A 15,042-nucleotide genomic window follows, 5' to 3' on the forward strand; every position below is an offset into this window, starting at 1 on the left:
CGAGACCGAAATGGCCGATAATCCTTTAACATTCCACGAGTCATGTTCCGGTTTTGTTCGACTTCCCTAGGGACATGACATAGTACCGTGAGAGAGGCTTAAAGAGTTGCAGCTCCTCTCAATTCATGGAAAACCATTTCTGAGATCGGATTCTTTCCTGGATAGATGGTAAATATTCACTGAAATCAAAATGCCCTGGTCTAAAGTCAGATGTTGAATGGATTCGTATAGATTTCTTTGTTTGACATTCTGTTTACACGGAAATTCTATACAAAATATTTATATTTAAAGATGCTACTTGATCTTAGTAACAAAAGGAATATATTTCAGATTTTAGTTATTTGGTAAATTTGTAGCGTAAGTTGTGAAGATTCAAAGGTATTACATAAGAAAAATTATATTGCCTGTAAGACAATTGAGATTCGAGACAAGAATAAGATGATCCGACGGTTCACAAAAGTTACCAGCTCTCATATTAACAAAACAAAGAACTTAAAATACACTTAACACAACAACTACAAACTACAAACTTGTACAAGAAACAAGAAAGAAAGCTACAACTACGCTTCGATTTCGTCAGTAGTGAATTCATAAATCCGACCATGAACGAATTTCAGGCTTCCCCTTAATCTAAAAATATCTCTGGTGAAAATATACCCGCAGTGATGGAAGGTGGAAAGAGGAAAGAGAATTGTAGAAATGAGAGAATTATAGGCATTTCATTATGTTTATTTCAGGCCAAATCTAGCTGGATGCAATTTACGTTTGAACAAACAAATATTTTCCAATCTCATTGCCATGGGTTTAGAGGGTATTAGGAGGTAATCTGTAGTCAGAACTGAATTTTTGAAATTATTTTACACATGGTTAATACATTTTACAAGGTCTTTCGGCCTTGTAAAAATATGAATCGAACCAAAAAGATGGCAAGGATACGTGTAAGTCAAAGACATAAATAATTTTACTATTTTACGTCTTTCTTCGGATCGCCAGAGGGATGAAGAACATAGAGGAACTAAAGTACGAGTGGCCCCTTTGACTATAAAATTCGTGACGTTTTTACAGTACTCGTCTACCTCTAATAAAAAGGAAAAAGGAAAGGAAACTAGAAAAAAAAGAAAAAAGGGCAGAAGAAAAAGGAAGAGACGCTACCTGACTCGAAGTTTATTTTTACTAATAGTATTAAAGTTTTGATTTGGTGTAAAAACAGCTTCGTTTTTAATTTCAAAGAAATGACTTTCAAGTTGGCTTTGTTCAACATTCCGACGACTCTGGCATAGCGGAGTATCGAGTTGTAAAAATCTAACGAGAGATTTCCATGTCTGTACGAGTTCTTATTGTCGCCATAGAAAAATAAAAAGGGGTGGCGGTACTATTTTCCGGAAAATGCGAGATTCGTCTGTATAATCGAGGAAGGAAACGCGACGATAGTTCATGGAAACGCACTACTGGTGGATTCTGTTAACCGCGTACGACTGTACTGTTTTCGATACTCGAGCTTGTTCCCAATCGTTGTTTTTCGTTTTCTTTTTTCTCCTTGCCTTTTTTTCGGGCGCAACTCTCCTGGCTTTTTTAATTTCATTTTTGTATTGGACGCGATACGGTGGTTTTTCCGTGACTACGTGATGCTACAGCTTTGAAATTTCCTGGAATTTGAATGTTATCACAGAGGAAAATATGATATTCGAAGTTTTGCACGGTTTTGTAGAATTCAAAAAGTAGATTTCAAACTATCTGTTGTTACCGTTACTTCTCATTATTTGCCACAATCATTGCGGTAAAATTTCAAAATGTTTCATAGAACACACACACTCTATAATATAGAACTTCTCTATAATAAATATTCAACTATTTTTCACAGGAAATTTTATCATCAAACTGACGCCAAGCTTTCGTCTAATCTCCAGTGAGAGTAACGACGAGTGCCGATGATCTGTTGTGCAAAAGGAAGAGACGAGACGCCCAAGTGGCAAAGGGGCAAACACGCAAATATTGTGCACCGTTGTCGCAATATTATCGTTTGGAAAAGATGCAAGCACCAGCTTTGGCCACGCTTTGTGCCCGTGGGTTTAGCTTGCAAACAGATAACGCACGACCCGAGTGGTTTGCCGGCTAGTCCTGTTTGGCTTACGGCTTACGAAGATATTCTGCATCTCGAGGAACACGCGTTGCTTGTATAGGATCATCGGGGAAACTCGCGACGTACTCGCCCTCTTGGATGAACTCGTTTCATGAGCACGTTCCGGCATTTTTATTCCGAATCAGAACTGATTTAGAGACCTGATTCTCTTTCTGTAGCGTCTCTTTATATGAGAAAAGATTTAATATTTGAAGATGGAAACATATTATTTCTGTAAACTCGTGCAACTTTTATGCCCGAATTATACGAATTATCGTATTTCATGTTAAATCAGGTTAGATAACGTTATATACTTGTTAAAGATATTCTTTTAAAGAATGGAAAGCGTTTAAAGAGAAAGAGAGAGAGAAGAAAGGAACGAGTTAGAAATGAAGCTTACGTATTTAGAAAAATAATTATGTACCTACATTCCTAGGTTGTATGCTAAGTATCAAAGTATCAGGAGATCTGTAACAGCTTATCTGTGAAACTGTATATACATCTTGATATTTTATGTAGATAATAAATGTAAAAGCAGGGCAACCCAATACAATGTAATCTTTCCGATCTTTCTCAAGTTTTTTTAACACGTTGTCTGCCAGGCGAATTTTATGTTTCACTTTGTGCACCACACTGGATTCAAATGTTACTATATAATTTCACTACAATATTTCATTTTACGTTGTAACAACCATCTTTTATTATCGAAAGACCAATTCTTTTTTTCACAATATTATCTACTTACTCACGTTCATCGACGCGTTTTAGTCGATGACACTGGCTTTATTTTAATAGCAATAAAAAATCATCGATGAGCATCGTGACAGTCAGCGTGTTAAATCTTTGAAATCTATCCGACAAGTACAAGGTTTCTACAACATTGGCTTGTAGTGATACGAATCTACTTCGCTCTACCGATCTCTGTAGGAAATATGCAAAAAAGTATGTCGTCAATGGGTGGTATTTCATGTTTCCGCACGTTTTCCGCAACACGAGAAGTCAGAAATTCCTGAAGAAGAAGAATAATTCTTGTGGACCGTGAAGGCGATGGTAAGACACAGTTAGGGGAAAAAAAACGGGACTGCTCCAGATTTTCATAGCTGTTAGAGAAAACAAAAAAAGGCCCGCGATGAATCAACGATGACCGGTACGTGTCCAGTAAATTGTAGTATGGTTTAACATTTTTTGAAGCATGAAGGTCGACTTTGTCGAAAACTGTCGCTTACGTCCCAGGCACGAAGTCTTTTTGTTCTGCTTAGGAGATGAAACGATAGCGAGTTTTGGTCGTTAAAAGAAAAGGAATAAAAAATTAGATCGACAGATTTGGTCTCGATCTCGTTAGCTACATATTGTTGTAACTTCTCAACTTTCTCAAATTTTATAATCTAAGTATATTACTTCCTAAGATTGAAAAAACCTATAGAAAGTTAAGAAACTTGGGATGATTAAAATATGAGTATGAGAAAGTTAATTTAACTTAAAATTAACTTAAAACGAAGGAGAAAAGAAGGTAACAACTTCGATAAATAAAACGAAATACATGATTCATATTTTGATTTGTAACTTTTAAAATCGTTATGTTAAAAAAAATATACGTACAAACAACAATAGCAAATATAAAATATAATTTTAACCATCATGTACCACCAGTCCTTCTTTAATTGCTCAGAAACTATGCTAACAAAAATTTTCATTTGGACAGAACGAGAATGCGATATTAAAAATTCCTTAAAAAAAAAAGCATCACGAAGTTTCACCGAAGTTCACTGATCTTTCCTCCAACCTTCCTTCAAGCGTTTTCCATGGCTAGAAGAAAAAAGTGCGGAGAAAATGCAAAAGAATATCTACTTCTTTTCAAAAGTAGAGATTTTATGCGCGCGTCCGACTCGAGGCATAACCATCGAGTAAAGAATAAAATACTCGTGTTCCAAAAATATAGGTGAAAGCATAGTTGGTCGAGACAGTTAGGTCACTTGGAGTCATTGTTATGAATATCGTTAAAATACAAAAAGTACAAAGTCATAAAGTAACAGTATTTTAACATTTTTCAGCGGTCGTTTTCGATGGGACCTTCGAACCAATTCGAGGCCGTAGACCCAAAAAGAGAAGCATGCAAATCCAAAAACTCGTCGAAGGGACGAGAGCCATTGGAAAATATATAATTCAGACTGTAAATGACCTTTTTGTAGACTGGTAAAACAGTTAACTTTTAACATTACAGCTCAGGTATGCACCTCGGCGGGCGCAGTTTCCACGCGAAAAGGAAAAGAAACGACGAAAAGTCGTACGACAGATCGCATTATCCTTTGATAAAACGCCTTCGTGAATGGATAAGAAAAGGCGCGAGGCGGAGAAGAAAACGCGAAGCGAAACTCGTTATTAAAGAAACGAATCATAATGGAAGGTGCTTGAAAGATTGATGGACAAAGGACGCGAGAGGAGTTGATGTAACTTCGCTCTGTATAATTTTATCGAAGCGCACGTTCCGGAGCAGACGGTGTTAAATACTCGTTTGATTGATGTCGATGTGCAAAATGAAATTTCTGAGATTCGGGCAGGAAGGGGCAAAAGTTTGGCGAACGTAGGATGGATACCGCTAGGAGAAATATACCGAGCTTTGTGAAAATGTAAACTTGTTGAGAAAACTTCATGTCCACGATTTTTATTGTGATAGGAATAAGTGAAGTATCGAATTGTAACATAAATTCCAACCTGTACGATATATACATGTATAAAAAAAGATATAAAATATAGAATATAAAATGGGAATAAAAGATTTGTACAAAAGAAATCTGGAATATCCGAATTACTATACAAATTTCTACGTTTATCTATATTCTCTATATTATCATATATTATTATCTCTATTATCTATATTCATCTTTCGTTACAACGACTTAAAATACTTCCTAAAATTCCAATTTATTGCATTAGTTACTGCATTAGTTATATAATAGATTAACTGTGAACGTTGTAAATCTTATCAATATATCCGTCTTTCTTTTATAGCACTATAAATCTCCTTCAAAGATTTGGAACCTTTGAACAACGCCAAATCGCCCAAAAAAATCATTTGGTACATCCTTAAGCGATTATTCGACTTGCCTCTTCTAGACATAAATTTTCACGAAAGAAACAAACAGAAGTTTTACTATAATACTTTACCCACTACCCTCGGACAGACGAAACAAAGAAATTCCTTATTACACTTTTACACAATTCTACGTATGCTACGGCTGTTTTATTACATATTGCCGATCGGAAAGTATCGAACCATTGCGCAAATCTCGGACAAATAATGTTCGCCGTATCAAAGAGAGGAAGATTAAACCTAGAAAATTTTATTTTGTGGCAAGTCCACCCATGTTTAGTGTATTAAAAACATTTTATGTACGAATACACACCGACACGGAGCGAAATAATTGTGTAAAAAGGAAGAGGAGAGATAATGTGTGGTTTTCGCTTTTCCTCCACGATATTATGTCGCGGTTTATGATTACAGAGCCCCGTGAACTGTGGGCCCGGTAGCGTGATCCTTGTTACGACCTCGTAAAGAAACCTTTTAACGTGTCCACCATCCAGCTTTCACTCTGACTTCGCTTCGATCGACGCTTCGCGGAGACGCGGGTGGCAAAAGTGATGTTTTCAAGAATTTTAATTAATACCGTATAACTATACAGAATGGTGAAAAAGGATGCCCAGTTGTAAGAACTTATCAAAAGGAGGAAAAAATATCCAATCGATGTAGGTCCTACGATCAATCCTCTCGACGATTTTTATCTATAAGGTAATCTATTAGGTAATGTTCGTTTGCGTCTATAAAGTAATCTTTGTTGAAATTAGCAATAATTTTGCGTTGATGAGCTTGAACTAACCTGTTTCCGAATCAATCTCTTTGTTCATGTTCAAGGAAGAAATTCGCTCGTGACATCGAATGTTCGTAAGTGACAAAAATCGATTTTACGTCGAAAAGATTGATTGCGGCACCTACATTGATCGGGCACTTTTTTGCTCCTTTTGGTGAGTACTACAAGCCCTTAAAGTATCGGACCCTTTTTTTTAACACCCTACATGTATAACAGTACTTTGCTTTACTTGCGCCTTACACTTTTACCAAATATCAGTTAAAGCTCCTAGAAGATTTATCGAAAAGTTGTCCATTTACAGAGTCAAATACATACTATAATATTTGGTATTCATACATTGCAATATTTACACAATATTTAGCCTCTATTCAGCTTTCATTTTTCTTTTTATTACGTTGCGTGAATATTCGTAGCGTAGTTACAATATTTAGTAAAATTTGTTTCATTAATCGTGCTCGTAAACATATAAAATTTCATAAATATGAACAATTCATCTATCAGATACGGTTCTACGTAATCTCTATCGATTCCTCGTCTGTTTCACATTATTGTAAATCGTAGACATCAAATCTACCAGAACGATATCTGCAACGTGAGTGACATTCAACTGCAAGGATATTCATCCATCGTGGTCACCTTGCGAAAAATAGGATTCAGCGCGAGGAAGAGTAAACCAGAGATTGGTTCGGCAATGACGTATCGAATTTTGAGCCAAGAAAACTTCCGCTGACACTTTTGTGCGTCGACTTCACGGCGCTCGACTATTCGACCATACAGCAAAAGATCATGATCCTTTGGCTGGCAGCCCTTTTGTCGATGACAAAGGAGTTGACAAAACATGACAATCATAACAGCCATAAGTCTCATAACTGACGTGGGTGGAGTTGTCCTGGCCGAGACTACCGGCCGACAAAGCTTTGTACGCGAGCCTTCTAGCTAGACAAACATTATTTTGACAAGTCCCGTTGAAGAGAAAGACTCATCCCTCTCGGTTTATCATGGTATTACGGAAAAATTATGCGTAGGTTGCACAGACAGCTCGAATTTATCGAGCGTCGCAGTGGAAACGGAAGCTGAAAGGGCGACGACGATCAGGAATTTTCGTGCGAGAAATTGAGTGAAGGGTGGACAGTATATGAATTGTATGTGGAACAGATGAGATATATTTTAATGAACCAATATGTCTTAGTTTGGCCTAAGTGCTTTTGGTACGTCAATTATTATATGGATTATTATATAAAAAGCTAACATCGTTGAGGATACTGAGGAATCTTTATGCGAAGAACTGAATGGAAATTGGATTTAGCGTGGATCGTTTGCAGAGCAGATGAGATATATTTTGACGAACCAATATAGTTTAGTTTGGACTACTTGCTTTTTGTTGTAGACTCTTACAAAGTTAATAGCGCTGAGCATACAGAGGAATTTTTATATGAGAAATTGGATGGAAATTGAATTGAGTGTGGATTAGTTTTAGAGCAGATGAGATATATTTTATATCTATATAATTATATATATATATATTGAGGGTGAATGATGTGTGGATTGTTTGAAAAGTAAATGAAATGTATTTTGATGAATCGATAAATGTATTGTAGTTCGGATTAATTGATTGTGGAGCATCCAACATCAATTAGATTTTTATAAAAACAGTGAACAACAGCGTTGAGGATATTGAGAAATTGTGTGAAAAACAAGAATCGATTAAAACATGATTTGGGATATTATCAACTCTTACCATAAAAATATCCACAAGTCAGTAATCTTGATAGACAAAAGAATTTCTCGAAAGAGAAATAATTTCCAAGGGTGCAGAGAAAATTCCCAAGTATGTTCATCCTAAGCTTCGAACGTTTAATCTCACGCTTGGTTCCCCGCGATCAACGTGAATCACGTGGAAATAAAGACGATGTTTCTGCAACCCCAGGAAACATCGGCGATTGATTGCACGGGGCTGTAGCCATTACAATTGCAGCATGAACGTCGAGGGTCCTAGGTACACCGAAAGATCATTCGGAAAGATCTACGATCCACGGTCTATTTTCTGAGGCTATTAGTCTGCCGAGTTAATTCGTTGGAGGAAAAGCTATTCGCGAGTAAATAGATAGGACGCGCTGAATCGTGCTATAACGCGCCAATTGCAATGAAAATAGGAATTAGTGGTAGAGGTTTAATTAAATTTTATAGCTTGAGGATGTTGAATGATTGAGGACATATATATCATCATGGTACGATACGGTTTGTAGTCTAATGATTTGATAACTAAACCTCGACTTACAAAATACTGACAAACAAAACAAAATTTTATTCTTGCATTCCACCTTCTGAATTTTTAGTTTTATTGAGAAAGCTTGTAAAACGTTGTATTATGTGATATAGTAGAGACGTTGATAGAAAAATATGTTTACCTATAGATGATTAATAGGTTGAATTATAAATCCTTATTCGGTCCATAAATAAAATTTGTCGTTTTAAAAATTTTTTTAGAAACAGTCAGATAGTCAGCGAATGAAATAAAATAGTATAAAATTGTACAAGAATTTACATCCCCTTCTTTATTAATTTATTTCATCAATTTCCTAATTTATGTAAACAACGTTATTTTCTAGACACTCGCTACAAGAATTCTATAATTATAATTAAGACTAACTTATCCAAAAATAAATGCAAAAATCAAAACCATCAATCCAAAGACAACCAAACGAATGACAAAAAAAGAACTAAAAACCAATTCTACTTAATCACAAGCAACACCTTGATTCCAGCCCCTCTGCGCATCCACCTGGACAGGTGTGACAATGTCGCGATCGTACGTGTCATCACAAAGAAACGGACGTCCACTAGGAATCGCCGAATCAAATTCCTCTCTCTTTCTCTCCCTTTCTCCAAACCTCCACTCCTTGCCCTTCACGCCCTCGATCTATTGAAAAATGTCCGGAATCATTACTTTTCTCACCCTCGTGACGTCCTCCCCCTTTGAGGTTCCCCAAACACTTGGAAGAACGAAAACCACGCCACGATCCGGCAATTATCGTAGACCAAGCGCGAGTGCGTGACTATGATAAATCTATGATAGAGCTACTCGGGATTTATTGCGCGGCTGGCGCGAATTCGATTCCGGTTGGACCACAGCTCGCGCCGATTGCAAGGGTGCGATCGGCCACAGTGTGATCGTCGCGGGGATATCGACCAATCCAGATCGTAGCATGGTAATAAAAATATCGGGGAGCACCGTATGACATGGCTGCCATCGAATCTTTACGAACCGCGTGTGTCAAGGGACCATTTTTCTCTTGTGGTTGCTTTTCGTCCGTGACGAAACGCGAGTCTTGCTTTAGATGTGGAATGCATTGGGTGGAAAGGAATGGAAGTGTCAGAAGATACGCGTGTCGCGTGAGTAGGTTGGGTAGATTATTGTATATTAGTAAAGTGCGAATTTTTATGCAATTCCATGCTAAATTAGAGAAATGCAACCTACATACAAATTTATTTCTCCCATTAAATGTTAAAGCAAATACTTCAATACTAAATACGAAGACAGTATCGAATCTGCGTATCTTTGCATATTAAATAATATTGGAGATTGTATTACGCGTTTGGTAATGAGAGGATGTGTACACAAATTCATATCTCTGTGATCAAAACTAAGGAAATAGAATCTAAGCTAACTTTCTATTCTGACATCTGCTCGTATTATTTTACTTAGCAATTTCGATTAATAAACAGTTCATTTTATTTTTTTTTTTTTATTTATTGTTGTTTTGTCCGTGCCTTTTGGCTTTGGACGAACTTTCGGTTTTATATCTCTTACATCTAATTCTCTTCTTATATGTCAACCTCCCCTCTTTTCCACTCTATTCTATTGCACTACCTTGCTTATTCTACCTCTAAAAACTAAACATTAGGAACTATAAATTATCAACTAATGACTAAAAAACTATTGCAACTTTGGTCTTTAGCCTCCTTGCTGTGCCTCTTTCTTGTCGTTTGCCCTTCTCTTCTCTATTATTACTTTCTGTTCTGCTAACCCTTCTCCAGTCTCGTTTAGCGTTTTTCATATGTCCTTTGGTCCTCCCGTTATTTCACATCCTTCTATATACATGCTTTAGGTCTTCTTCTTTCCTTCTGCATATTCTGCATCTTGTTTCTCCTCTTCTTTCCAATATTCCCTTACTTTGGTCTCGTTTCCGTATCTGAATCTTGCCAGTATTCTTCTGTCTTTCCATTTCATCTTCCCTTCTAAGTACTTTGGTAATTTCTCTTTGACTATGTTTCTGTAGTGTATATTATACTTGGATTCCCTTATCCTTTTCCCCCTCTCTTCTGTTTCTCTCTTTCTTCTGTCTTCTATAATTTGGTCTGCTGTCATCCTTTCTTGCTCCTCTCCTGTTTCTATCTGCGTCCCTCCTTTTGCCACCTCTTCTAGTCCCTTCTTTCTCTTTTTTGCTCTTTTCTCTTCCTGACCATTCCCCCATTCTCTCTCTCTTTCCTTTATGCATTCCTTTACTAATTCCTTTTTTGATTCTAGGGCTTCATCTTCGTACCTTGCTACTCTTTTTAATACTTTTTCTTTTATTTCTATTAATTTGCATTCCTCTACCAATATATAATTTGGTGTTGTCATATCTAAGCCTAATATCCATTTCACATATCCCCTTTGAACTCTGTCCAGTCTTTCTTCCATGTTCAAGCCCCATACCTCTGCTTCAAACAGCGCCACGCTCTCTATCAGTGCTCCAAACATCTTCATTCTCCTTTTGTAGTCCTGTTTGAATATTCTTTCTCCCACGCTCCATGTTTTCTTCATTGCAATTGTTACTCTCTTTTTCCTATCTTGTATGTGCTTCTCATCACTTCCGCTTTTCTGCAGTATATACCCTAGGTATCTTATCTCGTCCACCTCTTCTAATTCTTGCTCTCCCCATTTCCATTTTCTTTGCCTCCTTTTGTTCCTTCTTTTTTCAAAGACTACTATTTTCGTCTTTTCCGTGCTCAGCTCCAAATCGGCTTCCTTCAAAAAATTGTTGAGTCTCTTCAACATCTCCTTTAACTCCTCTTTTCTATCCGCCACCTTCACAATATCGTCTGCACATGTCAATGACAGTTTATTTTAATTAATTAACGCATTATCGAATCTATTATTGTTGAAACGAAGAAAACCACATCCTTATTTTCTAAATATTCCTCACCCATCCCTCCTAATACCCACCTTCATTCAAAAATTTATCTTCAAGAAGCATCATTCACGTGTCAAAAGATAATCGTGTCGTTGCAAAGAAAGGGAACAGACAACCGAGATTCTGGTGAGCATATATTACCGATGCTTTTTTCCAGAAGAGCGTTCACCCTCGTGTACCAAGGTGTGGCCTCGAAGACCCCAATGATCATCGTCATCTTGTCTTCGGGACGCGCCATCAACGCGTGCTAAGCACGAGCTCTCGCCCCGTTTTTTTCTTTTTTCTGCTGCTTCTCATCGACCACAGCTCATTCTTTTTCCACGAGGGATTCGAGAACAACAGGCCCGCCCCTTGTTTTATCTAAATTCCCTCCCCTGTTCCACGCGTGGCTCGTCGGCCTTTTCGGTCTATTTGGCAACATCTTTAAAAGAGATAGGATAATTCAGGTACAGATGGACTGCCGAAGAAAAGAACCAAATAAGTATTTCTCTAACGTACATATTCTAAATTTATTTTCTATCTTAAATTATCAATCGTGGCAGATAGATACCAATCATTGCTGAAGAAATTTTATTAAGAAGATTTGTTAACCTATCACTTTATGTCAATTAATGCTTATTTTAATCTATGAAACATTTAACGTGCCCTTGTTTTTATTACAGTCATGCGAATTAACCGTGAACGACAATATTATAATTTAATTTCTATTTCAATTATTCTATATTTTCAATTATCAAATGGTTAGTGTGTCGGTGCCTTTTTTATAGTAATTTCAATCGAGCTATACTCAATGAAAGAGTATATCATAGTAATAGAAAATAAAAGAATAAACATTCATGGACCTTAACTTTCTTCAAAACTTTCAATTTTTATGTCCATATCCGACAGCATCTAGGCAACTGTTTCATTTTCAGGGAGTGAGTCAAGACAAACCCGAGAAGAAACCCAAGAGAGATGTGATCATCGGATAAACGTTGCTCAAATTATATTCCTCTAAAATTGATCGAAAATTCAAGAATGCAAGTCCTTGATCTAGGTAACTACGTTCCTGATAAATATCTCACGAATCGGATAAGAGTTTGTGCTAGAAGCAAATGATCAGACCACGAAGAATGGTCCATTAAGGTAACCCTAGCCCTCTCAAGTGGTTGCACGGCTGCCGATCGTTCATCGGACGTCTTCTGGTAATTGGCGAACTTCAGACGAATAATTTCCATTCACCGGTACCTGCCAGTAATTATATGATATATCGGATTCGGCTAATAGGGAGCACTCGAGGGTCCGAGGACGGTGTAATCGATGACATCGAGTTAATCGATTCGCGATATGCATCCTCGAAACCTGTTGTGTCTCTTCTTATTACCATTTCTTCTACCTCTTCTTCTTCGTCTTCCTTCTTCTTTAGTCGCCCGATATCGTGAATTTGATCTAATTATTAATGCATAGATTTAGGAAAAAAGAAAAGGGAAAAAATCCTAGAATATCTGAAAAATTAACAAACAAAAAGAAATCTCTATTTTGTATTATATTAAAAGTTAGTGTGCGAATAATATTGAACTTTCAGTTAAGAAGAGAACACACGAATAAGGAATAAAGGAGCGTTGTTCTCTCGTTACTCTATATATACGCGCGTGGCCGCGCTTTTCTAAACGAGTAACTTAATCCGATTTCTCAACCGAGACAATAAACCACCATACTTTGTGTATGTCCCTATATATCCATTATAAGTACATCTATATACGTATAGGAAAAAAGGGAGAGACGTTAACCAAGGGCAGATGCTTGAACTGTGTTAAAAAAGAGAGCGCGTGCCAGTGTCGGACGACTAAAAATACTCGAACGCCCCCATCAACCACGCCCGCTATAAAGTCTCTCCTCGTGTACCTTAAAATCCATGAAAGCGCCCTAACAGCCCCCTACTCTTAATCTTTATCCTATCGGTGTTTCTCGTAACGAGTGAGAGTCATTAATTCCGATAATTAGCGGCCTTGTCCGTCCGCGACCGCTGTTGATTACCGACTGTTAAAAAGAGGAAAAGAAACTGCTTGGTTCGTGGACCTTTTTACGTGATTAGTGACCGAATAAAACTTATACGCTTCTGCGAATATGTTTTCATTCTGTAGAAAATTTTTGCTTCGAGTCTTGCATATTATCGGTAATTACTTAGAGCTGTGGATAATTATTGGAGCAAGTAACGTTATTAAGAAATCGGAAGAAAGTTTTAGAGGAAGAGAAATTACGACTAACTATATGAAAATGGAGAGAAAGTTTCAGCGGAGCAGAAGTTTGGTGGAATTATTCGAATATTATTCAGAGATAGGAAGAAATTTAATAGATAACAATTAGAGGAAAATTTTAAAGGAGCAAGATTTTTTAATAGTTTTATGAATAATCAAAGTTATCAACCAACCATAAAGAAATTTGAATGTGCAAGAGCTTTTGGATAATTATTCCAATAACCAACATTCTTCAAAAATCGGAAAAACATTCGCGTGGAGAAAGATTTATGAGTAATTGTTCGAATCATTAATATTATTCAAATATTGGAGTAAGACTACAATAAAGGGAGATTCTGGAGTAATTATTCAAACGATCGATCTCTAAACGACTCTCGATTTGACCACTTTATCCAACTTTATTGCAGTGCGTTTGACTCCTATACTCTTCGTGTAAAATGAAATATTACTATTTACTATAAAAAGTCAAAATTTTAGCAAAAAGTAATATAAATTACATTTATATGGTATGTTTCCTTTATACTTCCAGTGAAACTCTCATGTATTTTATAACAAAAAGTATGACGTTTGATTATTCTCTTTTGTATATCGGTTATGCTCCGTATAATGTATTGCTTCTTACAAATTGGGTTGATTATTTTCCCCAATGCATCCCCATTTCTGTACTTTAACGCGTATATCGCTTATTCCCAGGAATAAAGTAAATCGTGTGCTTTACTTTATTATTTTTTGACAATTTTTAAGTTTTTAATAACAATACCTTTTTTCAACGATGAATCGTTAATTTTTTATCGAATGAAAATATAATCCTCCCTCGTTTTGCTCTATTTTTTCGTAAAATTTATAATAGGAGCGTTTCCTCTACCTGCTTATACTTGTCATCGTTTGATTTTAATTACGCACCAGGTAACGCACTTCTACAAATAAATTTCGCAGTCTGCTGTTTAAACACTAACAGAAAACAGTAATTATTTAAAAATTCTCAATTGAGAGAATAATCGCGATACCTCGTAATACCAAATAATCCCAATAACTAAGTATCACTACTAACTAAGTTTCAGTTTCCTCTGCCAGAATCCCTTTGGATTCTCGTAACCCAGCAGTCGTGTCCCATAAAAAGCATTCTCGATCGAGGAAAAGCCGAAAGAACGAGACACGAGGAGACAAGCGCGTGCCAATGACACATTGTCTCCCTATTTTCCCCGTCCTCCACGTGCTACGTATCTCGTGGACGTCGGTTTACATATTTTTAACCACTTTTTTCAAATCCGGCACTCGTGTTCCCTCTAGCCAGCTTTTCGTTGCGGTTTCACTCTGTGTCTCTTTTACTCCACGTCGGCAACCTTGTCCTTCTCAGTGCGCAACGCGTGCTACGCGCGCTACACCCCAAAAACTGGATATTTCTGGTCGGAAAAAAGGGCGAAAAAAGCGCGGATTCGTTACACGCGGGAGGGTCGTTCCACGATGCGTGCAAACGTCGCTATGCACGGGGCCAAAAAATCTACGCGAGCAAGAAAGAAGTTGAATACAGAGGGTGAAAGGATAAAAGGAGAGAGAGAGAGAGAGAGAGAGACAAAAACGTGAGTGAAGGATCGAAAGTTCGAAAAAGGGAAAACCACGCATCTGCGTATATACGTGGTCGG

At 37.1% G+C, this 15,042-nt stretch overlaps 1 protein-coding gene across 1 annotated transcript in view; it reads right to left on the bottom strand.

Annotated features, from left to right (window-relative positions):
• The window catches only part of LOC117213673, a 28,710-nt gene extending 17,659 nt beyond the window's left edge, over window positions 1–11,051 (bottom strand). The window contains exon 1 of the mRNA XM_033459215.1: window positions 10,493–11,051. Coding sequence (XP_033315106.1) covers window positions 10,493–11,026 — 534 coding nt within the window. The 5' untranslated portion in view covers window positions 11,027–11,051. The remainder of the gene's footprint in view (window positions 1–10,492) is intronic.
• Between the last annotated feature and the right edge of the window lie 3,991 nt (window positions 11,052–15,042).

This window comes from Bombus bifarius, unplaced genomic scaffold (assembly GCF_011952205.1).
Source record: "Bombus bifarius isolate JDL3187 unplaced genomic scaffold, Bbif_JDL3187 scf7180000009125, whole genome shotgun sequence".
NCBI classification, from domain to species: domain Eukaryota; kingdom Metazoa; phylum Arthropoda; class Insecta; order Hymenoptera; family Apidae; genus Bombus; species Bombus bifarius.